Here is a 24,576-nt window from a genome sequence, read left to right on the forward strand (position 1 = left end):
TAAAAACCATTTCAACCGTTATTTTCAAGATGGCGGCCGTGGGACAAGGGTGGCGACCCCACAAACTTGGTGATAGCTTCACACTGACCCCCCCTACACATCAAAAAAATAAAATTGCGTCCTCTAAAAAATGCGACCCCAAATGTAACTTTTCAATGGACCATATACAAAAACGTTACGTTCACAGTTTTGCGAAAGTGCGAAGCGAAAGTGCGAAGCCGGGGCGGGTCGCTAGTAATTTATACGTAAGACTATAATTATGGATTAGTTATTAGTATATGCTCTTAGTATGTACCTATAATACGTTTTTGTGGATCAAAGTTTAAAATTTCCTTCTGAAGCTACTTCGAAAGCTACTGTGGTAGGTAATAAAACTAAAAATAAATTCATAAAACCGTTTATTTATTTAACATAAAGTGAACTAATTATCCATAGAGATAAAAGTATCCGCATTCAGTAGGTACGTCTCACATAGATTCTTATGCTCAAATGCTTCTAATATATCTTCGTCAAGATGTCTGTTTATTATTCCAGCACAACGCAGATCTTGAGCTGCGTGAGCTAATGGTGCTTTAAGTTTGTATTCAACTATTGGCTGCATAGAATAATCCTGTAAAGAGAACTTTTCCAACCAATCACTAGGTGTCATCACAATTAGCAGCGATCGCAATTTCTGCGGCTTCGATGAATAATTTCTCACTTGTACAATACGTGAATATGCTGTCTCTATGAGCTCTCTAGTATATTGGGCAGAATGATTGACTCGTCCTCTCAAATCACGTAAACAGCTGTCTACTTTTTCATTCCAAGTTGGAGCCTTCTCAAAGGCTGTTTCTAGTGAAGCACTACTTTGCCCCGAAATAATATTCACCATGTGTCTGCCCACGGCTTCCTGAAGCGATGTCTCATCTTGGAATTGTTGGAGTTTTGAAGCGAATTGCATTTGAATATCTTTGGGTGCACCTCCAATGCAATATACTATACCCGTCAGACCTAAGAACGAAGAAAATAGTATACATACATAATCAATTTACACATTCAGGAGGAATCAAAACTTCTGACTTTTATTGTTCCAACATATCTAAGTACATAAATCAATGGAGACTTTTATCATTAAGAGAATGCCGTACTTTATTTAGTTTTCAAATCAGTATCTAAGTACACATTTCCTTACCGTTTTCCTCCAGAATGGCTGCCATTTCTAAAGCAATGATGACTCCTGATTCGTAACCCAGTAGATAGAAGTTTTCTTTTAGTTCGGTCCGTTTTAATAGAGTCTAGAAAGATCCAGTCAGAATTATACATTATTAAATGGATATAATAATCTACGACCTTCTGTTGAAGCTTACAAAATTATTGAGATTTATTGTAAGTCCTTGGTACAATGGTTAATGCGTGATTGTAGGACGCAGAAGGCTGATCACCTACTTGCCAGTAAATAAAATCGATCAGTGAAACAGAACATAGATACACGGAAATTCACATCCATTCGAATTTCCACGAGTACAACTAGTTATTTCTTGATAGAAACGTATGAGTCCCTCAAGTATATAATTTATTTTGTTCATCATTAACTCACAGATTGCTACTTTTATTAGCTTATGTTATAGGTAATATTCTTTAATACCTTAGCAAAGCGTAGAGCAACATCTTGTAATGTTTCATTTTTAGCCATTGCTAGACCTGGTTGCAGCACCAGAGCTGGTAACTTTAGTCTTTCACACATTTCCGAGAAGCGCTTGTAGTGTCCTTCCACTCCAGGAACAATACACAGGAACTTTTGACTTGAGTCGAATTCATCATCACGCTAAAAGTATATTAAACATTATAATATTAAAAGTCTTATTGCCTTTTTGGCAATTATTGTTTGATACGAATTACGAACACAAATTAGTATTTTAAGAAATAATAAAAAAAATATATGATTATAATGTTACGGAGGCAATGAGACTTTGCTATAATTTTATAGAATGATTACCTCTATGAAACTACATAATTTAAAAATAGAAAGAAAAAAATCAGTAAATGAATAAGGAAAATACCATAGATGCGCTGTTGGTCAATGTGGACAAAAAGGCCATCTCAGTTGTAGCTAATAGTTCATCCGAATCTACGTAAGAATAAAACGTTTCCAAACCCGTAGTATCTTTATACTCTGATTCAAACAACAGTTCTTCTATTTGGCCAATTCTAAAACAGTGATAAAATATATCAAGAAATAGGTTATTTGAATTCTGACGTACATCCTATTAATATTATAAACTAGCGGTCCGCCCCGGCTTCGCCCGTGGTACATATTTACGTTTTCTCTACATAAAAACCATCCTCGTACTTCAAGGAATATAATAAAAAAAGAATTATCGAAATCGGTTCAGCCGTTCTCGAGTTATGCGCTTACCAACACATTTTGCGATTCATTTTTATATATAAGAAGAAGATGTGAAAGTTTGTATGGATGTTTGTTACTCTTTCACGCAAAAACTACTGAACCGATTACAATGAATTTTAGCACACATATAGAAGGTAACTTGAATTAACACATATGATAGGTTATATCCCGGAAATCCCACGGGAACGGGAACTATGCGGGTTTTCCTTTGAAAACGCGGGCGAAGCCGCGGGTGGAAAGCTAGTAAAGTTATAAAGCTAGTAAAATATTTTAAAATATAGGCTAGTCATTTGCATTCTGACTGATTCTGAAGTTGTATATTTGTAGTTTATAATGGTATGGTAAATATACCTTTGTATTGTTAGATCGGATATTTCGTCTTCACGGTAGGATATATTGTACTCATTTTTCAAACCAGCTTGCACGGCCTGTGCTCGGTCTACATCCATGCCTAAATCTGACAGAGTAAGGTTCTCATCTACTTCTACTGGAAGTTTAACTCCTGAAAATATAAATATAAATTTTGTTAATTTTTCCTATTTTTACTGTATGTTTAATGGTTTGCCTGTTAAATAAGTGCTTAATCGGGTTTAATAATATTGCAAATAAGAATCCTCTAGGTATTTTCGTTTTCAATTTAATTCAAATTTTAGTTAATGAATAGAAAATTGTAAATATTTTGTCACATTTTACATTTAAAGTCTTCTATAGTGCGTTTCACGAGAGAGTTCCCCTGCCGTTATGTTGGCATACCTGACTGTCAAAAACGTCAAAGAGCTTAGAAGCGTTACAGAGCCATTTCTCTTTCACCACTTCTAAGCGTATTTTTTTTTTTTTTTTTTTATAGTTAAGCGGGCAAACGAGCAGGCGGGTCACCTGATGGAAAGTGATGCCCGCCGCCCATAAGCATTCGCGTTGTCAGGGGCACCGCGAATGTGTTGCCGGCCTTTAAGAAATTTATATGCCCTTTTTTTGAAGGTCTCCTTGTCAAAGACGTTTGGAAACACCTCAGATGGTAATTCATTCCACAACGATGTTTTTCTTGGCAAAAAATTCCGGGAGAATCGCACTGTAGTAGATCGCCATGCATCCAGATGGTGAGGATGATACTTAAGTTTGTGACGCGAAGTGCGGTTGTGGAAATCGGCGGCTGGAATCAGGTCGAAGAGTTCCTCAGAACATTCCCCATTATAAATTTTGTAAAAAACACAGAGAGAGGAGACGTCTCTCCGCAGTGTCAGAGGATCAAGCGATTTGGCAATCTCGGCGTCGTCAATGATGCGGATTGCCCGACGCTGTACGCGGTCTAGTGGTAGGAGCTGGTATTGGGGTGCTCCGGCCCAGAGGTGCGAGCAGTACTCCATATGGGGCCGGACTTGAGCCTTATAAAGTTGCAATAGGTGAGCGGGTGTGAAGTACCGTCTCGCCCTGGCGAGCACCCCTAACTTCTTCGAAGCAATCTTGGCTTTGTCCTCCAAAAATCCACGGAACTGCACGTCAGACGTAATCTCGACGCCGAGAATGCTGATGCTTGGATTGATATTCAGGGGACTGTTCTGGAAGGTAAGTGGTACGACAAAGGGACTTTTCTTGGTTGTAAATGCGCAGACCTGTGTCTTCGCTGGGTTGAAGTCGACAAGGTTGGATTGGCCCCACGCAGAAATTTCCTCGAGAGTATGCTCAATGTTCGATACAAGCTCGTTTCGATGCTGGTTTGTTAGTTCCAGAGAGGTTTTTGCTTGGCCGGCATAGTGCGTGTCACAGGTGCTGTCATCCGCATAACAATGAATGCTACGTATTCGCAACATATCATTGAAATGCAGAAGGAACAACGTAGGCGACAACACACAGCCTTGTGGGACACCAGCGCTAATAGGCATAGATTCAGAGCATGCTCCGTCGACGACGACTTGGATGCTACGTGCCTGGAGAAAGCTAGCTACCCAATTGCATAACCTCTCCGGTAGTCCATACGATGGAAGTTTGGAAAGGAGCCCCCTGTGCCACACCCGATCAAAGGCCTTCGCTACATCTAAACTTACAGCCAGCGCTTCCCCCTTATTCTCCACTGTTTTTGCCCATCGGTGAGTCAGAAATGCTAAGAGGTCACCTGCAGAGCGACCATGCCGAAAGCCGTATTGATGGTCACTTAACAGTTGGTTGTCCTCAAGATATCGCAAGAGCTGACTATTAATGATGGACTCCATCACTTTAGAGAATAAGGAGGTAACTGCGATTGGCCTATAGTTAGATGGATCGGAGCGTGTGCCTTTCTTAGGGATCGGATGTATCAAGGAGGTCTTCCAGGATCTAGGGACAATACCAGTGGCATACGAGTATCGAAAGAGATGTGTTAAGACCGGAGCCAGCTCGGGAGCGCAGGTCTTTAAAACTACAGCAGGGATGCCGTCAGGCCCATTTGACTTATGAATGATGAGAGATCGAAGGGCTTTACGCACTGCAGATTGCGTGAATTTCACTTCGGGCATCGTGCTATTGCAGTTTGAGATGGACGGTGGTGTTTTTCCCTCATCATCCAGCGACGAATTTTATGCGAAAAGAGTCGCCAAAGTATCAGCTTTTTCTTTAGCTGAGTGAGCTAAAGAGTCGTCGGCCCTGCGTAGTGGTGGAAATGACGATCGGCAGAAGTTACCCAGGATGGCCTTAGCAAGAGACCAAAAAGCTCGTGTGCCTGAAGGGTAATGTGTCAGCTTTTTACCAATTCTGTTGATGAAGCTTGACTTTGCTTCAGCGATTTTCCTCTTTAGTGATCTGGAGGCAGAGTTGTACAATTTCTTGAGATGCTTAGCTTCAGGATCTTCCGCAGCAAGAGCTTCTGCCCAGTTTCGATAGCGATCTTGCTTCGTTCGAGATGCTTCTCTGCAAGATTGCCCAAACCAGGGCTGTGACTTGCCGCCGACAGGTACCACAGAGTTCGGGATGAAAAGCTCCATGCCCTGTAGCACAACATCAGCGACACAGTCAGCACAAGCATCGGGATCTTCATCTGCGAAGCAGACCTGTCTCCATGGGTAGGAGGAAAAGAACGTGCGCATCCCATCCCAGTCCGCCGACCTAAAGTGCCAGACACGTCGGGTAGTAGCTGGGCGAGACCGAGATTGATATGTGAGAGGCACTGTACTCTGTATAAGACAATGATCGGAAGATCCAAGAGGGGCTGCGACGCTCACTTTGAAGTTGTCTGGAGAGGCAGTTAGAAATAGATCTAGCAGAGATGGAGTGTGGTCCTCGACATCAGGTATCCTTGTAGGCGAGGGGACCAGTTGTGTTAGATCGTAGGCCAATGCGAAGTCACGGAAAGAACGTCCTGCATGGTCAGTATTGCGTGAGCACAACCATTCAGTGTGATGAGCGTTAAAGTCACCCAAAACCACTATCTCGATCGTTGGAATCTTTTGGAGCAGAGTATCGATCGAAGTTTGAATTTTCTCGATGAGTCTGTCAGTTTCGGTGTTTCCGCTGTGTGCCTGTATAGGCACGCATAGACGCGGGGTTGGTTATCGCAGTCTACTCGTAGCCACAATAAGGATAGGTCAATACCTTCCAGGTTACCCAAGCGACGACAGCAAATATCTTCTCTAGCGTATACACAAACTCCGGCGCGCGGAACAAATGTATGTTCCAGAACATAGCCCGGGTAATTCAAATAAGATGTGTCAGCCGGAGAAGATATTTGAGTCTCCGTTAAAAAGAGGAGGGCCGGCTTGGCTGTCTCGAGATGGTGGTGTACAGCCTCGAGGTTTGAATTTAATCCCCTGATATTACAAAAGTCAACTGATAGTAGTGTGGAACAGTTGGCCGAAAGGTGGTTAGTTTTTTTACCCCTAGTGGAATAGAAGCGCGGAAACTTGCCCCCCCCAGAATGCGTGGGGCAGCCTGAGCGGGAGAGCTCAGGGAGGGATTCTCTAGGATCGCAGATACTAGTACCCTCCTGGGGTAATCTTCTATTGAGTACCGCTGCCATGTTTGTTGAAGGGCGATGGGGTTGGGCATCCGGCAATCTCACTAACGCATGCGAAACGCAAGAAGATGCTTAACGCCGGTATTACGTGAGACAGTGGTACTTCCCCGGACAAGCTACAGCCCAGTCGTGCTACACACAAAATAAATTGTATGTAGCTGTAGCTCTACCACTGTAAAGTATAAACGCCAGAGCCTCGTCTGTTGTTCGGCAGGGTGCACCACGGGCAGGTGAGGTTGGCTTTGGCTGAGAGATGGTAGACAGCCATTACACCCCTCCCAGCGTATGCGGCATGATGCCAATCTCTAAAACATTTATAAATTTCGGAAAACCTCGACAACTCTGTAACGCTTCTTAGCTCTTTGACGTTTTTGACAGTCAGGTATGCCAACATAACTCTCTCGTGAAACGCACTTTAGTGAGAGTTGTATGACGTGTAGAAATAGTAGTGGTATGAAGTAGGCTGTAGTAGGTTTATGACTGCTATGGATGGAAATAAATTGAACCTACCAGCCCATTTAGCAACGTCGTCAATCAAAGATTTGTTATCTGCTGGTACAAGTTGTGCTTTGCTGACTGCTTCTTGAGATATCAAAGCTTCTTCAACTGCATCAATAGCACTTCTTATTGACATTTGATGCTGGCCATCGTTGAGTTCATTCTGATAGCAAATTTAGTAAGTAAGAGATTTATTAATCTCCATATGTATGGATAAATAAAATTATATAATGATCGTTTAGAACATATTAAATATTTTATGAGTTTTATATTACCCAATACAATATAAAAAGGTAGTCAAAAAATAAAAAAAATGTCGAGTAATTATTTGGGTTATATAACTTTGTTAGGCCACACAAATATAGTACCTTTAATAGCGACGGAAGTCGAATGAGAGTAGCAGGATAACCATGTTTTGCCCTCAATAATGTTACCTGTTCGCCAATCACATTTTCGTTGTTTATGATAGCAAAATACCTGAAATAATATAAAAATTGTAGCGTTTCCTTTAATATTTTCATTATTTTCATAATATTTATGAAAAAGCGTAAAAATAATATTTATTTATTTATTTATTAACACTTTATTGTGCTGGCATGCAAATAAATTCTTAAAATTAAAACTTAAAACTAGTCCAGCACAGAAGGCGGCCTTTTCACTTAAGAGTGATCTCTTCCAGGCAACCTACTGTGTGGAGTAATGTACCTTAGCTGAGGACATAAAACTCTCGTTTGTGAATCCAAATCTTCCAAAAATTCATTTACTTTGTCGAATTTGCTATCATTCGTAAGTATGGCATATACTCCTTCAATGTTATTCTTTTTATCGTCTTGTAGAATATTAAGAATTATATTTTTGTCGGCAATATCTTCTTTTTCTTGTATTTTCACCTCAACTCCCGTTTTTCGCCACATTCTGATAGTGAAAAAGTGTTCATAGAGTTCTTATATGAATAGCAATAAAACTAAGAAACTTCAATACCAATTCAAATTCAAATAATGGAACAAAAACTTATATAAAAAACACTATATTCAAAATTGATCACGATGAAAATCAAATAGAAAATTTTACCTTATTTTAAATAGCAAGCTTTCAGATCGACCTTCGTAAATAAGGTTCAAGTTGCGGACTCCTCGGTCGACAAGTCGGTCAACAAGTTGCATTGCTAGTACATCACTGTCCGATAACACTATGTGAGCATTATTTGGAGAGCAATTTAATCTGAAACGTAATTGTTAATTATCAGTCGCAATCAATTTTAATCAATTTTTAATCATTATTTGTTATGTGTGAAAATAAATATTTATTTTTCTTTATTCTTTCTTCTTAGTTAACTTATGGATTTTTACCTTGCTTTTTCCATACAAATGTCCTGTTTCATATCGATCAGCACTCGACCGCGATGTTTGCTAGTTGCCACCAAATTGAATGCTCTCAGGACCTCGTTAGGACTGTACACTACACGAGTCAGGGGTCGCACGTAACCTTTAGCTATACCTTCACTTAATTGCAATTGAAGTTGCTGAAATAATCATGAGTTTGAATATTTATGGTCCCTTGCAGTTATTGTTTTGAAAGATTTTCGATGCCTTGAAATCAGATATTTATTCTGATTTCGAGGCATCGTCTATATATATTTTTTCTCGATAAAACTTCATAATTCGCCGTTTCAATGATAATCGCAACTAATAATCATTGGATTATCCAGACAAGTAGAAAGTTGTGGGTAATCGAGATTCTCATCAAGGGAAGAAGGATGCATGTATATTTTATGCAGAAAGCAGTTATTTTAAAATCATACATAGATCCTTCAACTTTGATTAACATGCACATTGCACAGTACATACCTTTCTTACAAATTCCTTTCCAGGTTCAAATATTGATGAAAAATTAATTATTTTAAATGTTCTGTCTTTTGTAAGGTAGTGCATTCCCAAGTTATAATCCTCACGACTGCTTATTAAACTTGTATCTATTGTTACACCAGATAGTGCAGAGCATTTCAAAGTTGCCTGTAAATAATATTAATAGACTACAATTATTATCTTTACATATTATAGCCAAAGCATTAAGAGTAGGTACATCAATATTTTTTTCCTATGCAATATGGATTTTATGGGCCCCAAAACGATGTCTAACCGTTACGAACGATGTCTAAAATACTATTTTTTTCTGATTATCTGTCTGTAGAGATATACGCATATCTGAAGTCGTAAACTAGCATAATATTGCCTCATCGAAAATTCATTATGTACAACTTCTATACTTCTCGCGAGCCAAGCCGCGGGGGTAAAGCTGCCTAAGCCAATCATTATTAATGGGATAAAATAAAATATCAAATATACATTACATTTTTCAGTTCACCCTTGAGGCTGCCGAGAACTATGTCGCAGCCTGTTCCTTTAGTTCTTGAGAGAACCATATCTACAAATGTAATATCTCTCGAATTTCCGATGTTCTCTTCTGCAAATACAACAAATAATTTTTCAAATAACAGTTCATTAACCGACTTCGAAAAAAGGAGGTTATCAATTCGGCCGGTATGTTTTTTTTAATAATTTTTATGTATGTACACCGATTACTCCGAGGTTTCTGAACCGATTTACGCAATTCTTTTTTTGTTTGATGCGGAATGGTGACGTAGTTATTTTTTTTATCGTCTATATTAATTTGATAACTGATAGACCATGATTTATTATAGCATTATTGTTTACAGTTTAGGAAAGTGATGACGCTAGACGATCTATATAATATCAGTGTCATTTTTCCACACTGAAAATAATACTACCTACAGACTTTAAGACATCATAGTACGGGGGCTAATCTTTGGAATATGGTTCCACAATTTTATAGCTATTTAAAAATGGAAAGTACCTTTTAGTTTTGGGAACAACTTTTTGAGGAAGCGTTTCTTGCTACAATCGCTCACTGTTGTATATACCTCACAACCGTAAGCTAAACATATGGATATAGCAGCCTGTCCTAAAGCACCGGTACCAGAGTGAATTAAAACTTTGATGCCGGGAGCGAATTTACCTTTAATATTCTGTAAACAAACCATTCAAACAAGCAACTGATACAACAAGAATAAAATATATTATGTGAATGAAATAACCAATATTTTGAAACATATACATATATTTTTCAGATTAATTAGAAAGAAAATAAAAAAGTTTGTTACACCTTCAATAGTAAAATATACATTTAAATACAAAAATAAAAAATACAGATATAATAGCGAAATAACGAAAAAGAATAAACGAAATTGCTCTATCTTCTTTCAATTAGTTTTTTTTTTTATGCAATAGGGAGCAACAGAGCAGACGCGTCACCTGGTGGTAAGTGCTCCACATTATGTACGCACAGTGTCAGAGACATTGTGAGTATGTTGCCGGCCTTTCAAGTAGGAATATGCTCTTTTCTTGAAGGTCCCCAGTTCATAGCCGTTTGGAAAAGCCGCATGAGGGAGTTTGTTCCAGATGTAGTGTAAGAAATATAACAATTTAACTTAAATAATATAACAATATAACTTACCAAAACGTAAAGTGCCATACAGTAGGCCAAAGGAACGGTTGCTGCATCTTCGAGTGTCCAATGTTCTGGCACGGGCCACAAGAGGTTTGGATTAGCTTTAATTTCATTGCTCACAGAACCTCCATTGATCATGCCCATAACTTTGGTACCACTGCAGTGAAAGTACATTTATAATTCACATGTTAATTGAGAAATAAACAAGTCTCTAAAAAGGTCTTGTAGAACATTCTACAGCTTAAAAAAGAACAGCAGCCCCCCTAGTCAAGTGGCTTTCTGTTAGCGTAGCGTTCAATAGAATAGACTACGAATGTATGAGATTGACGTAGGCTGTAGATAAACGTATCTATAGCTTACGTCAATCTCATACATTCGTAGTCTATTATTAGACCGGGAGATACTGACACAAAATTTCGAGTCATTTGTAACAGGATGGCGGTTCTACAGGGGTCTTAGTACGCAATGACAAAAAGAAAAATGATGGTGTGAACGCTGGTACCGGTGGGTTAGTCGCGTGGGCGTTAGTCGAACTCGTCGGAAAAATAGCGAAAGTCAAACGATTAACACAAAAATTTTAGAATTTACCGATAGCCCATAAAAAAGAAGTAGGCGGTAGTGTCATGCCATACTTTTCCGGTATGACTTACAGCCCGCCATACCGACGCGAATGTGTTGATTTAAAAAAAACAATTATTCAACCATTTGTACCAAGCTAACTTTTGCACAGGTAACCATCGTCGTGCAGCCATTTACGAAAATCGCCATGCCATACTTTTCGGACGATTCCAAATGGTCGCCATACCGCCGAAAATCTGCAAATTTTTTTTATTTCGCCAAACTTTTTGTACTAGTATTGCATTTGGATTTTCGGAGAGTATTTGATAAAATGTGACCATTATTATATTTGCCATACTTCTAGTAGCGGGAAAAAGTGCTGTCATACTTGAAAAATAAATTTATTATTAATTTATATAAGTGAAGATTTCCAACACCTAGATCTTTGAAATTTTGTATTTATATTCGTTGATCCTCAAACTTACAGGAAAAATAAGTGCCCTACTGTTACAAATCGTTTGACTTTCGCTATTTTCCGACGAGTTCGACTAACGCCCACGCGACTAAGCCGCCGGTACCAGCGTTCACACCATCATTTTTCTTTTTGTCATTGCGTACTAAGAACCCTGTAGAACCGCCATCCTGTTACAAATGACTCGAAATTTTGTGTCAGTATCTCCCGGTCTATATATTGAACGCTACGCTAACAGAAAGCCACTTGACTAGGGGGGCAGAATTCGTTATCTTTGAAGTTTATAAAGTAATTTATAATGTAATATTGTCGTATTTTAGGTCTTCCTTTGATTCAAGGAGTAACGTATTATATCTTAATTTCTTTACATACTTTTTGGTCACTCCACTGTAGTCCAATCCATAATAACCTTTAGTTGTGTTTTCACTGAACGGAATTATACCATATGCCCTCTTAGCATCCAGATCATTAATTCCAGCGTAATGAACCTAGGAAATAATATCAATAGAAGTTATATTGATGGTGAAGGTAACACAATCTTCTTATATATAAAAATGAATCGCAAAATGTGTTGGTAAGCGCATAACTCGAGAACGGCTGAACCGAGAACGGCTGATTTCGATAATTCTTTTTAAAGTGAAACTTTTATTACATCGTCTCAAACTTTTTGGTCTGTGTAGCGCATGTCGCGTGTATCGCGGCGTGTCGCGTGACGGTCGGCTGCCGAGTAGGTATACCTACTCGGCAGCCGACCGTCACGCGACATGCGCTACACAAAGCAGTGTTCGGAACCGTTCGAACAGTTTCACTTTTACCGTGGTTTCATAAAACCACATAACATTTTTTTATTATATTCCTTGAAGTACGAGGATGGTTCTTATGTAGAGAAAACGTAAACATGTACCACGGGCGACGCCGGGGCGGACCGCTAGTAATGAATATAAATAGTAGCTAAAATAATGAATTACTTTGTTATTTTAAGGAATGTTTCTATTTCTCTTACCTGAACATTTATTCCAGAGTCAGAAACTTTAGGTGCTTCAAACCATTTCAGTGACTCAATATCTCCAAGTTTTGAACTTTGTAGCATAGCGCACTGGCCCGTGTGAGTCAGTTGTCTTCTTGGAACGTAGTACTTACCTCCCCAAACGCCCTAAAATAATAAAAATATATATAATTGGGTGTTTGAATATTTTTTTTGTGATAAATGGAAAGATTATATATTAGTTTTATAACAAAACTATTTTTTTTGCAATAATTCATAAGTTATTTCACAATAAAAATTAATTTTTGAATCCAGTACCGAAGACACGCCGACAACTCCCGAAGCGTCACCCGAGCGCGTGTGACGTCATAATGTTAGTTTTCACTCATTGCAGTTGATAGAATTTAATTTTATATGTACTGTATGAGAATAGGCGAAAAATTAATTTATATATCAATAATAATAATAGTTAAAAAAAACTAAAAAACACGCTTTTAGTTCGGTTTTCTATAAAAAGCGTGTTTTTTATTTTTTTTTTCTATTATTTATTTTATCAAATTAGTGTATTGTCATCGGTCCTCAATAAATCTACAAAGTTTGAACGAAATCTGGCCGTTTAAAGTGGATCAAAATTGCGCCCAAAGAATTCGGTTACAAACATACAGGTGAAGCTAATATAAAGCGTGTAAAAACCATGGAATACGTACGTGGTCCAAAACATTAACGGCCAAGTCAGATTCAGGTAAATCTTCCATAAACTGACCTTCATTGAATTCATGGTTAATTATACATAAATTCATAATGCGTCCATGCATTTTCCATTGCTTTACCAAATTTTCCAAATACGATATTGCTGGATATTGAGCAAATACGAGAACTCTTTGTTTTACAGGTAAAGTATCCAGTAGGGATCTTAGATGTAATAAATCGGATTTGTCTGTGATAGTAACAGCACTTGTTGCTGAAGCGATATTTTTTGGATTCCATTTGATTAATTGTATTTTCTGATTTTCAATTACATGGTCGCAAATTACAGTGTACAAGGAAGAAGGTCGCGTTTTGGCTTCAGCGCAGTATTCTTTATTAATGATAAATGTATTAGGAAGCAGAATTTTATGAAGTTCTTTGCACATCTGCAATCATAAGTTTTATTAAATATTTTTTTTACTGATAATATAATATTATAATAACATCCAACAAGGACTATTCTCAAAAATTCATTACCTTATCATCACTAGATAAGTCGTTGACAAAGAAGACGTCAACGTTATGCAAAAGCTTTTTTCTTTCTGGCAAAATTAGGTGTTCATGTTCAAGAAAGTTAATTTTAACATCAGAACTTTCGTTTTTCATTTCATTAAGCCAGTCAAATTTACCAGCGTCATTATATATTTTAACCGCAGTTATTTCATTATTATTCACATTTTCAGCGACTATTTGAAGAAGTACACATAGCGCAGATGCTTCCTAAAAATATTAAGTCATATTAAAATATTATATTTGAAAACCTTACAAATGTGTTGCACGACTCTTTTTGGTGTATTGTCACCTACATTTAACTGGTTATTTGTAATATGTGGTACAAATTGCAAGTACTTAATGGCAATGCTGTCCTGTTTTGCCAAAGGTAAATCAAGGAATCTTAGATTTTCTATAAGGACCCCACCACACCTGTAAAAAAACGGTGAATTATTTGTTTGAAATTTTAATTAATTACAATTAGCTCTCCGCCTGTAGCTTCTGTATGGTCTTCGAAGAAGGTGTTTTATTTTAGCAAAATATTTAATACTCTCAATTAACCATTAAAATATTCATTATGTGTATTGATAATAATATACTTGAATAACGTACCTAGTACAGTCGTAAACTTCAAGAACATCAGCTGTTAGCACTTTGCTGTCGGAATATATCCTATGCTCGTCAATATTTATGTTCATCATCCTTATGGAGTCTAGTTGCGACACGCTACTATTTGGAACTCGTAATGCATTTAACTGTAACAGACCATCAATCAAGGTAACCCAATTTTTCTTCCAATGAATGTTAGCCTCGGTTAACGACTGGTTTGCTTCGTTAATACTCTGGAAATCGTCCCTGAAATTAAAGTCACTTTGTTAATTAAGACACATTCCTTGATGTATTGTAATAGAAATGATTTTAATCAATGATTTAATCAATGTAGAAATTGCCATTAATAACACGAAATATGCTCGATTTGAGAAGCACTTTCGTTTTTGGGCCATACATTGGTAATGTACCATACATTGGTTGTAATTTAGCCTATGTCAATTAATGAGAATATAACTTTCTAAAATATGTAAATTTTACCTGTACTGATAATCGCGGGTATAAAGTAATTTGTAGATATCTTCAGTCTTGAGGGTCAATGGTTCTTTGTGTTCAGCTGGAAGCTTGAATAGTCGATGGTTGTCGCTCTTTTTGACTACTTGAATACTTCCAGTAGCTACGGCAATATCTTCATTAGTAACCTGTAAGTAATATTGTTTTTTTTAGAAGGTAAATACAATTGTATCAGCTTTTTTTTCGTAGATTTAATGTTACAGCTAATTTTTTCAGCTTCTATTAAATTTTATATTTGAATAATCGTGTTCTATAATGTCGTGTGTTAACTTTGTAATTGTGTCTACATTATGTTCGAATTTAATGAAACACACAATTGTTTTACCTCAAAATTTCCAGTGCCTCTATGTAGAGCTACAGTTAGGCGTAGTTGTTTTCTGTTGTGTAACAAAGGCTGAGATAAAAACAGAATATTCTGGAACTGAACCGATATACTCTTCTTTTTCTGCCCCAAAATCATTGCTAGACTGTCCCACACCGCTACCAGGGCAGCAGAGAATGGGTAGTAGTTTTTGCCTGAAGATAATATAGACATAAAGTTACTAGAACGTTATTAAGTTGCTAAATTTTATTTTTATAGCCTATTGTATTAATAAATCATCACACCGATAACATTTGATGCAAAATTCGTCACTTTATGGTGCCATAAAACATAATATTTCTCATTATACCGAGTAAACAACTCGGTATAATGAGAACGTTTAAAATGAGAACGTTTACCTTTGATAATATGTCCGCGTAAATAGCTGTGTTCATCATCGTGTATGGAAAGAACGAATTTGCAGGCCGCTGCCATCTTTCTATGTGCAGACATGTACAAAGGTAGAGTCCTATAAATGAAATATTGTATTTATCAGACGACCAAAGTAAATTATTTTAAAACCGTAGATAATCCTTACTAATATTATAAATGCGAAAGTAACTCTGTCTGTCTGTCTGTTACTCAATCACGCCTAAACTACTGAACCAATTTGCATGAAATTTGGTATGGAGATATTTTGATACCCGAGAAAGGACATAGGCTACCTTTTATTGCGAAATATGTACCACGAGCGAAGCCGGGGCGGACCACTAGTATCATTATAATGCTGATATTATGAAACGTTAAGCTTAGTTCAAGGTATTGGTTTTTTTGGTCTATTAAAAAATTTCTAAACAAAACTGATACTGAAAATTTAGGATTTAAAGTTATAATATAATAAACTTTTATTTTACTACACTTTACTGTACCATTTTTCCGTTCGTGCCCATTCCACCAAGTGTCCCAGCATCGGTGTTCCCGTAGATACAGGGAATTCTACTTTCGGGTAAAGGTTCTGTATCTTTGGGTTGTATCCTTCCATATACACACTAAAAAAATCAAATAATATACATATTAGAAATATGAATTTAAATTTTATTACTCGGTAGATAGGTGTGACTGGCCGGTTGGCTTGGTTGGCACGCACACACTCTCACACACCCACACACACCCACAAACACACACAGACACACACACACTCACTCACATTCATCTATATACACAAATGCGCTTACGTATAAATTTAACTTACCTCTTCATTAATTTTGTTATTTTAGAGCTTTTAGTTTAGTTTATAGACATAATACTATGATCAATATTGGGAGAAGCCTCTGGCTCCTGAGACACAGTTTTAAACTAGTTCGGGAGCCGAAGGATTCATTATCTAGACCTGTATAATTATTATATCAATAAAGATTTTTATTTTTTTTTGGTTGGTAGTGACCCTGCCTTCCAAACCACTGGTCGTGGGTTCGATTCCCACCCGGGGCAAATATTTGTGTTATGAACATAGATGTTTGCTCTGTGTCTGGGTGTTAATCATCTATATAAGTATTTATTTAAAATTATATATGTATGTTTATCAGCCATCTAGTTTCCATAACTCAAGCGAAAGCTTAGTATGGGATCAGATCGTGCCGTATGTGAAAATTGTCCCTAAATATTTATTTATTTATATTAAAATATATTAGTGAATATTTCAATGTTTTACAGCGTTGTTGATTACTTTGCAGGTTATTGTGAATTTTACTAAGTTCATCTTAACTTACTTTCCAATGGCTTCCAATAAATGTACGACATTATCGGCATGGCCTCGGCGAGTGAGTGGTATATTTGTACAGTTAGGTAAAGAACGTTTCAGGATTGCTTGCAGAAGACCGTGTGGTGCTACTTCGACAAGCACTGCATTCTTTGGTATATGTTGAGATGTCTCCTCGAATAGAACTGGATTCTGGAGAAGATAAATATGATTTCTAGTAAATTAAATTCAATTTATTCAATAATTTATCAATTCTATGAATTTTCTCTCAATAATATCTGCCAAAGGAACATCTAATATATACAATAATTATGATACCGAACGTCTCTATGGTGAAAAAAAGAATAAAAATTACAAGCAAGTTATTGGTGTGATATTCCGCTGAGGAGTATTTTGCAAGTGGCTCGTCCCATCGTTCTTCAGGAATGGATGTTGATACCCAGCGTTTGGAGCGCAGTCGCGGAGTCTTTATTACTTCGCTTAAGTATTTTAAAAGACCAGGTCCTGAAAAAAATAAAACAGGAAAATAATATACAAATTTTTCATATATTATGGTAAAACAGATCGTATGCGAAAATGATAAACGAATCATTATTTTCACCTGCGTCAGCAATATATCTTGAGTGATACGCGATGTTGGAACATGGGACTTCCTTAGCAAATATGCCCTTTGCGGTTAGAGACTCAACAAACTCCTTCATAGCATCTGCTGGCCCTGAGATAGTTGATGACTCGGAACTGTTGCGACATGCCACTTCAATTTCAGGTGGACACATTTTGGAAATCTAAAAAGAAATTAACTTTAAATGAAATTCATACCTTTTTCCCTCAATTCGACGGTAACTTTCTATTCTTATGCAGTTATAATTCCAACTACAATCCCAAAAATTGACTTGATATTAAATGGTGACACTAAGAAGAGTTTTCGTACATATACTTAGCTCTAGGGATGCAATTATTAATGGAAGATAGGGATTAATATTATTGACGTTGATAAAAAATCTAATTTAACCCATTGACCACCGTAAGGCCCGATCGGGGCGCGACACAATAGATTTTCTATTGTGTCTGTGATTCCGAGGACTGATGGATTAATTGAGGTCGAGAAAACATTTTTCATTGTTTGTGATAACTATAACGCACCTGTTGATACCCAATTCCAACAGCCGCCATAGATCCCTTAATGAACGGTGTCTGTACAGACACGAGCCCGCGGCTGTACGCGGAGAGGATCATCTCTTCCGCTGTGAGGCAACCGTCTGCGTACGCACATCCTAACTCGCCTACACTGTGACCTGTGTTTTAATTAAAGTTATTTTATTAAGTTATATACGCATAAGTTTTATACTTATATAAGCGAGAAACAATTGACAAGCAGAGTCATTACAGTAAAACAAAGAAGAAATATTTTATTTACCGATAATTTTATCAGGTACAATTCCCAATTCTGTAAGAACATCAGTAAGCCCAATTTGTACTGCAGCAATTCCAACAAACGAATGTAAGATATTGTCGAAGATATTCTTGTCTGGTGAAGTTATTATATGGATTATGTCCACACCCTTTGGCTCGAGCACTTTTTGGCAGCTGTAAAGAATTTCTTCGTAAGTAAGTAAAATTAAGATGGGAAATTTTCATGTCCACTGAGTTGTGAAAATTTTTAATGGTTTGACGAAAGACATTGTTATAAATTAGGAATTTCTTAATTGAAAAATATACTTTAATGTAACATTAATCGCGTAAAGTAAATACCGTTCTATAGCTGCGGCGAAGACAGGTATGCGCATGAGCTGCTTCCCCATCCCGGGCCACTGCGAGCCCATCCCGCTGTACACGAACCACAGCGGACGAACCGCGTCATCGAAGTAATTGGCTTTTTGGCTAAGGCTTACTGTCTCATTGAATTCATCTGTGTCTAAAATATTCAAATAATATTACAATGATCAAATCAGTTCTGTTTCAATATGCCAGTGTAAGTTCTGTTAAAGAAAATAAGCGGAATCAGCATTTAGATGCAACGTTTAATACTACTTACCTAATATGATATATCCTCTTCCCAAGTGCCCACTGATTCTAGTCTGATGAATGTTATGGAAAAGGGCAAGTTCCTCTGGATCGATGGGACGGCTCTTCAAGTCCTCTAATATATTTTCAACAGCGGACTGTTGTCTGCCCGAAATAGTTACTAGTCGCGGAATGTTGCTCTTATAGCGATTTAAGTCCTAAAAACCATATACCAATTTTACCATGCAAGTTCAGACTTGTGGTTTTTTTATACCTGATCGATAGTGAAAAATGAATTAAATATTATTTTTTTTTAAATAACGAACTACCCAATGAAATTTTCCTCACTCGGCTAGATATAATGTGGTTATACTAAATAATAAAATTTTTCACTGTACAATAATAAAAAAATTGCCTTTGGTTTATTGTGCCCACGTAGTAATACATGAGTGTTAACACCAGTCACTGACAAACCATTGATAGCAGTATATCCACCTCCAATCGACTGGTGTTCAGTCACAATACGCATTTTTCCCTTCCTCAATGCATCAACATCATTTCTTGGATTCTCACAGTTAAGATTCGCTGCAAGTTTGCCATTTTCATAACCCAATAGTACCTGAATTAGAAAAAAACAACTATGTTAATGCCTCAGGTCATAAATATTTTATTTTACTCTATAAATTTATATCAATAATAAGAAAAGCTCGTACTTTGGTTATAGCAGACACTCCAGATGCTGCCTCCCCATAGCCAATGTTAGACATCACACTTCCAACAAAAAGAGGATCATCACGATTTTCACAAAACACTTTACCTAAAGCTTCTAATTCTGCTTTATCTGCTTCGGGGGTAGCTGTTATAAAGGAAATATATTATATTACTAGCGGTCCGCCCCGGCTTCGCCCGTGGTACATATTTACGTTTTCTCTACATAAGAACCATCCTCGTACTTCAAGGAATATAATAAAAAAAGAATTATCGAAATCGGTTCAGCCGTTCTCGAGTTATGCGCTTACCAACACATTTTGCGATTCATTTTTATATATAAGAAGAAGAGACTAGCGGTCCGCCCCGGCTTCGCCCGTGGTACATGTTTACGTTTTCTCTACATAAAAACCATCCTCGTACTTCAAGGAATATAATAAAAAAAGAATTATCGAAATCGGTTCAGCCGTTCGCGAGTTATGCGCTTACCAACACATTTTGCGATTAATTTTTAAACATAAGAAGAAGAAAGAAGATTAAAATGACATAAAATAAGTGTCATAGTTTCCACCCAAGATACATCGAATTCAACGCTATAATATAACAATCAATAGAACTTTCATATATGTAGCCATGATAATATTCGTTAATCCAAGCCTTTAAATTATTAATTAGATCTAATGAATTTCATAAAAGTCTCACCAGAACCAACTGCCTCGACGTATTCAACAGATTGGGGAGGCACACTTGCTTCTTTGTAAAAGTTTTTCAAGAACACCGCCATGTCATTTGGTTCCCGGTAAAAACCATATTTAGGTCCGTTTTCACCTTCAAGTAAACCGCGGAATTCGGATTTTACGTGAATTACTTCAGCATATATCCTATTAAATAAAAAATAATATAAAATATTTTATATTGTAGATTTAAAGTACTGAAATGCTTTATAAATATAAATTTAAAGAATAGAAATAATGCGATCACGAGGCAGAAAATCAAACCCACGCCTATAAAATTGTGAAAAAAAGACGTGTGGCACTCGGGGACTGCCGCGGTAAAGCTATTGCATGCTATGCCTTCAAGCCACACCTCCGCGCCCGTCGGAGTGAGGAGCGTGAGGTTTTTCGTTACGCAATTTCTGGATTCGGTCCCCGCGCTCAAGGCCCGTGATAGAAGCTATGCAATAGCTTAAAAAAATAATTTCTAAACGTTCTTTACCTCAGTGCATTTTTTGCCTTCTGTAGGAACAAAACATTGACGGCTTCAGATCTTGTACAACCACTCGCGTCCTTATCAAATGATTTTGTTTTTCCATCTTTACTTATGGGCATGATTCTGGAAAATTATATAAGGAACACATTTTTTTAGGTTTTATCTGATATTTTTTTGAATTCATATTGCAAAGACAGTTGTGGAATTTTTTAATACCAAACTAATAAACTTCAAAGTCGGGTTTGGAAACTCCTTCACCATTATGCGTAACATACTGCATACGAGTATATTAAAACATATTTGGCCTTTTTTGTATCTCGGAGCTGGGCTAAAGTGAGAACAGAGCGGCTCGTTTATAAAACAAATTAGATTGAATGTTAAAAGAAACACGTCTCAATGTTAAAACATAATTTTGTAAGTTGGATTATTTACCGTCCATAATGCACAGAAGACTGTGGATGCAAGCAAATATTTGCCCCACCAACAATAGCAGAATCGATTTCTCCGTGCTTAAGAGCCTGGTATGCCAGGTCCAAAGCGACAGTAGAACTGCAGCAGGCCTGGTCTACAGACATCGACGGTCCCTTCGCGTTCAACCAGTAGGAAACTCGATTGGCGAACATCGATTTATTGCATCTGAAAGGCAAATAAACCCACTTTAACTAACGAATTTTAAACATCGAATTTGTTTTTTTATCGTCATCAATTAAGCTGTGAAAACGAAGCTTTGAGCGGCACATTCTTGAGAGGCGGCAAATGGGGTAAATATTTTTTTGTCATATAGAAAATAAATAAGTCGTGTGGTGAATAAGTGCAAGTGCAAGTACTTCTTCTCTATCTTTGTTCCCCTATAGTTTCACATTTTAATACGATGGCAGTTATTGACTATGTTTATAACTTACCCTGCTATACCAAAGCCATTTCTTGTGTTAGCTACATAAAAGCAAGCTTTTTCGGTTTCTGAGAAACAAGTACCAACGTAGACTCCAACTTTTGTGCCAGACAGTTGCTCTGAACTCACACCTAAAAGCAAATACACTTAATATAGATGAAATAATTTTAAATAATTTGGAAAATCCAAAAGTGCACGCCTCATAATTTTTTTTAATAAATATTTATTAATTATTATTTTTGTTTATTTAATAACAATTAAACCACATCGAATCAGACCCTGAAAAATGAAAGGGTTCTATTCCTGAGCATACTCAAGCGCAAGAGAAAAAAAAAGACTCGATTAGTAAAGTATTTCGGTCGCTATCGTGTTAACAAGAATAAAACCGGCCAAGTGCGAGTCGGGCTCGCGCACAAAGGGTTCCGTAGCAGCAAATATAATAAATTACAGTTAAATCAACCTATCTCAAAAACTATAAGAGATACTTTGATCAAACCAAAAATCGTTGAAAGAGTTAATTAGCATGCATCACCTCTATTTTTTTTAGAATTTTATACCCCGTAGTTATAAAAATAGAGGGGGGGGGACATACTTTTTACGACTTTGAGAGCTGATATCTCAAAAACCGTTCACTTTAAGAAAAATGTTTTTTAGAAAACTTTATATCATTTTAAAAGACCTTTCCATTGATACCCCACACGGGTATGTACATCGAAAAAAAAAATTTCATTCCTCAGTTACATGTATGGGGGGCCCCACCCCCAATTCTTTTTTTTACTATTTAGTGTCATATTTTTGTAGCGGTTCATACAACACATATTCCCATCAAATTTCATCACTGTAGTACTTATAGTTTCCGAGTAAATCGGCTGTGACAGACGGACAGACGGACAGACGGACAGACGGACATGACGAAACTATAAGGGTTCCGTTTTTGCCATTTTGGCTACGGAACCCTAAAAAGGATCCGCACATACAGACACACGGACGTCCAAGACAGAACTTTTTTAAACTGTTTTTTAACTAGTTTAAATAACAAAAATGACATCAAAAATATCATGAACGTTAAAAATAGTGTTTTTTCTTAATATGTGTGTGTATGTATTATCTTACAAGTGCAATGTATGATACATAAAGACATTTTAAGTTTGAAAAATCAGATGTTTTGCGCGAAGTGACAGTAGTACCCACCTCAACGCTTCGCTTATGAGGCGTGCAATAGTCGAAAGTTGAGACACTCTTCTTGTTTTTTCTTCTCTCTTTTTCGCATTCACGCATGCTTATATGCATGGTGTAGCATAATTTAAATAGATTTTTTGACCTGTGGAGGAAGGAAGGTGGAATTCCTCCATCGAAAAAGGGGAGATCCTTGACCAGTCTACTCGACTGGCTGGCCGTTAATAATGAATGATGTCGGAAAGTTGTATTATGTGCTCTGTAGCAAAAACATTTCGCTTGCACGATTGAGAGCGAGGGGTCGCTACAAACCTGCATCATAAATAGCATCGTATGCTTGTTCTAGAATCTTCCTCGCCATGGAGTCCATGGAGTTTCCGAGGCGATAGTGCACTTTGAAGAATTGCGCGTCGAAATACTCCAGCTCTGGTACTTTTCCTGTGTATTGAGCTACCTCTGGGTGGTTGTACTGCCAACGAGCATTTTTCGTTGACGTTGGATTTACCTGATTATTTAAAAAAAAGGTTATATTATTTAGTTACTCCTTACTCACTTCATTGTTACTTTTTTACAGTAATTTAAAATTTATCTAAACAAAGTCGAGAAATACAATCATCATAGTTACCATATTATTTTTTATTTTATAATAAAATCTGTGTCAATAATATTATAAAGTTTGCAAGTTTTTTGGGTTGTTATTGAAATAATAAAAGGAATACTGTAAAGAATAAAAACATACAGATGACATGTTTTAGGTAAATAATTAAATTGTTATAAAAAGATTGATGAAGATGAAGAGACAAAAGCAAGAATTCAAGAAACCTTATTGTAAAGAATATCGCGGTACTCTTTGACGTTATGCGAGTCAGGGTAAAGGCCCGCCATTCCGGAGATGACGACCCTATCTCCAGGATCTGCGGTGCCTTCGGAGCTGGATACATCTTGCGGTATTGTCGCCATGTTATCTGCTAAATACAAATATTTAGTGTATAATCGATTCTAATATTCATCATCATCATTATCATCGGCCCATATTATGTTCCCAATGCAGGGACACGGGCGTCCTGTGAGGGTTCCGGCCATAAACCACCATGCTGGCTGCATTTTGAAAAAATTATGTTAAAATATTTGTCATCACTCATCAGATACATTAAAGTGGGGACAACGTTCAACGTTCAGTCTCGTGTTGGTATCCGTGTATGCGAAAATAACAATAATTAGTCATAAGTCATAACTTGTTTACGTGTTTCGAACAATTAGACGTAACAATTCGTAATTCACGCTCGCTCGGTTCGATTAGCTGCTCGGTTCGGCTCGGTTTGGATACTGCAGTTGCGGTAGTGCCTTCTGATATTTTTTTTTAATTCACATATATTTCAAGTTTTATTCATCGTCATTATTTGCTGACGATCTTAAACTTTATAAAGTCGTCGATTCAGTTTATGACGCACAATTGATACAAAGCGATCTAAATAATATCCAATCTTGGTGTGAAGCAAACAAAATGATTATAAACCCAAAAAAATGTTTTCACCTTATCTGCACTAGGAAAAAAAATGTACTTAAATCTAGTTTTGTTATTAATCGTGTTCAAATAGAAGAGGTCAAAGAAATGAGGGACTTGGGTATTGTGATTGATGGGAGCTTAAGGTTTAATTCGCATTTTGACACAATTGTTAAAAAGGCGAATCACAAAAGGATTCCGTTTTAATAGTACCCGGATTATTCTGTATAATAGTATGGCTCGCAGCGTT

At 37.0% G+C, this 24,576-nt stretch overlaps 1 protein-coding gene across 1 annotated transcript; it reads right to left on the bottom strand.

Annotated features, from left to right (window-relative positions):
- Window positions 1-383: 383 nt before the first annotated feature.
- LOC149899252 (fatty acid synthase-like) lies at window positions 384-23,782 on the bottom strand. Its single transcript, XM_090114208.1, has 39 exons — window positions 23,645-23,782; window positions 23,135-23,327; window positions 21,657-21,777; window positions 21,187-21,390; window positions 20,761-20,877; window positions 20,248-20,426; window positions 19,551-19,693; window positions 19,253-19,456; window positions 18,869-19,055; window positions 18,586-18,748; window positions 18,251-18,420; window positions 17,977-18,128; window positions 17,435-17,618; window positions 17,189-17,337; window positions 16,844-17,025; window positions 16,004-16,123; window positions 15,494-15,603; window positions 15,099-15,289; window positions 14,741-14,901; window positions 14,264-14,506; window positions 13,966-14,083; window positions 13,637-13,879; window positions 13,120-13,545; window positions 12,431-12,580; window positions 11,800-11,915; window positions 10,404-10,554; window positions 9,744-9,915; window positions 9,220-9,332; window positions 8,717-8,881; window positions 8,219-8,391; window positions 7,941-8,090; window positions 7,575-7,784; window positions 7,238-7,346; window positions 6,882-7,032; window positions 2,741-2,891; window positions 2,043-2,190; window positions 1,628-1,807; window positions 1,175-1,277; window positions 384-993 (listed from the first exon to the last, which is right to left on the bottom strand). The coding sequence occupies exons 1-39, from the start codon at window positions 23,780-23,782 to the stop codon at window positions 422-424; spliced, it is 6,912 nt and encodes a 2,303-aa protein (XP_089970334.1). The 3' UTR covers window positions 384-421.
- Window positions 23,783-24,576: the final 794 nt, after the last annotated feature.

The sequence above is a fragment of the Colias eurytheme genome, chromosome 21 (genome assembly GCF_061535395.1).
Source record: "Colias eurytheme isolate Ceu_HAF_F1 chromosome 21, ilColEury1 Martin Lab GWU primary, whole genome shotgun sequence".
In the NCBI taxonomy this organism is placed as follows: Eukaryota; Metazoa; Arthropoda; class Insecta; order Lepidoptera; family Pieridae; genus Colias; species Colias eurytheme.

What these genes read in the sequence shown, in the direction of transcription:
- LOC149899252 (XM_090114208.1), bottom strand. Translation starts at nt 23,782, where the DNA reads ATGGCGACAATACCGCAAGATGTATCCAGCTCCGAAGGCACCGCAGAT. An exon ending in TTGGAATTGGGTATCAACAG is followed by an intron (nt 17,619 to 17,976) that starts GTGCGTTATAGT and finishes ATTTCTTTTTAG; the next exon opens with ATTTCCAAAATGTGTCCACC. An exon ending in TGGGCACGAACGGAAAAATG is followed by an intron (nt 15,604 to 16,003) that starts GTACAGTAAAGT and finishes TTTCATTTATAG; the next exon opens with GACTCTACCTTTGTACATGT.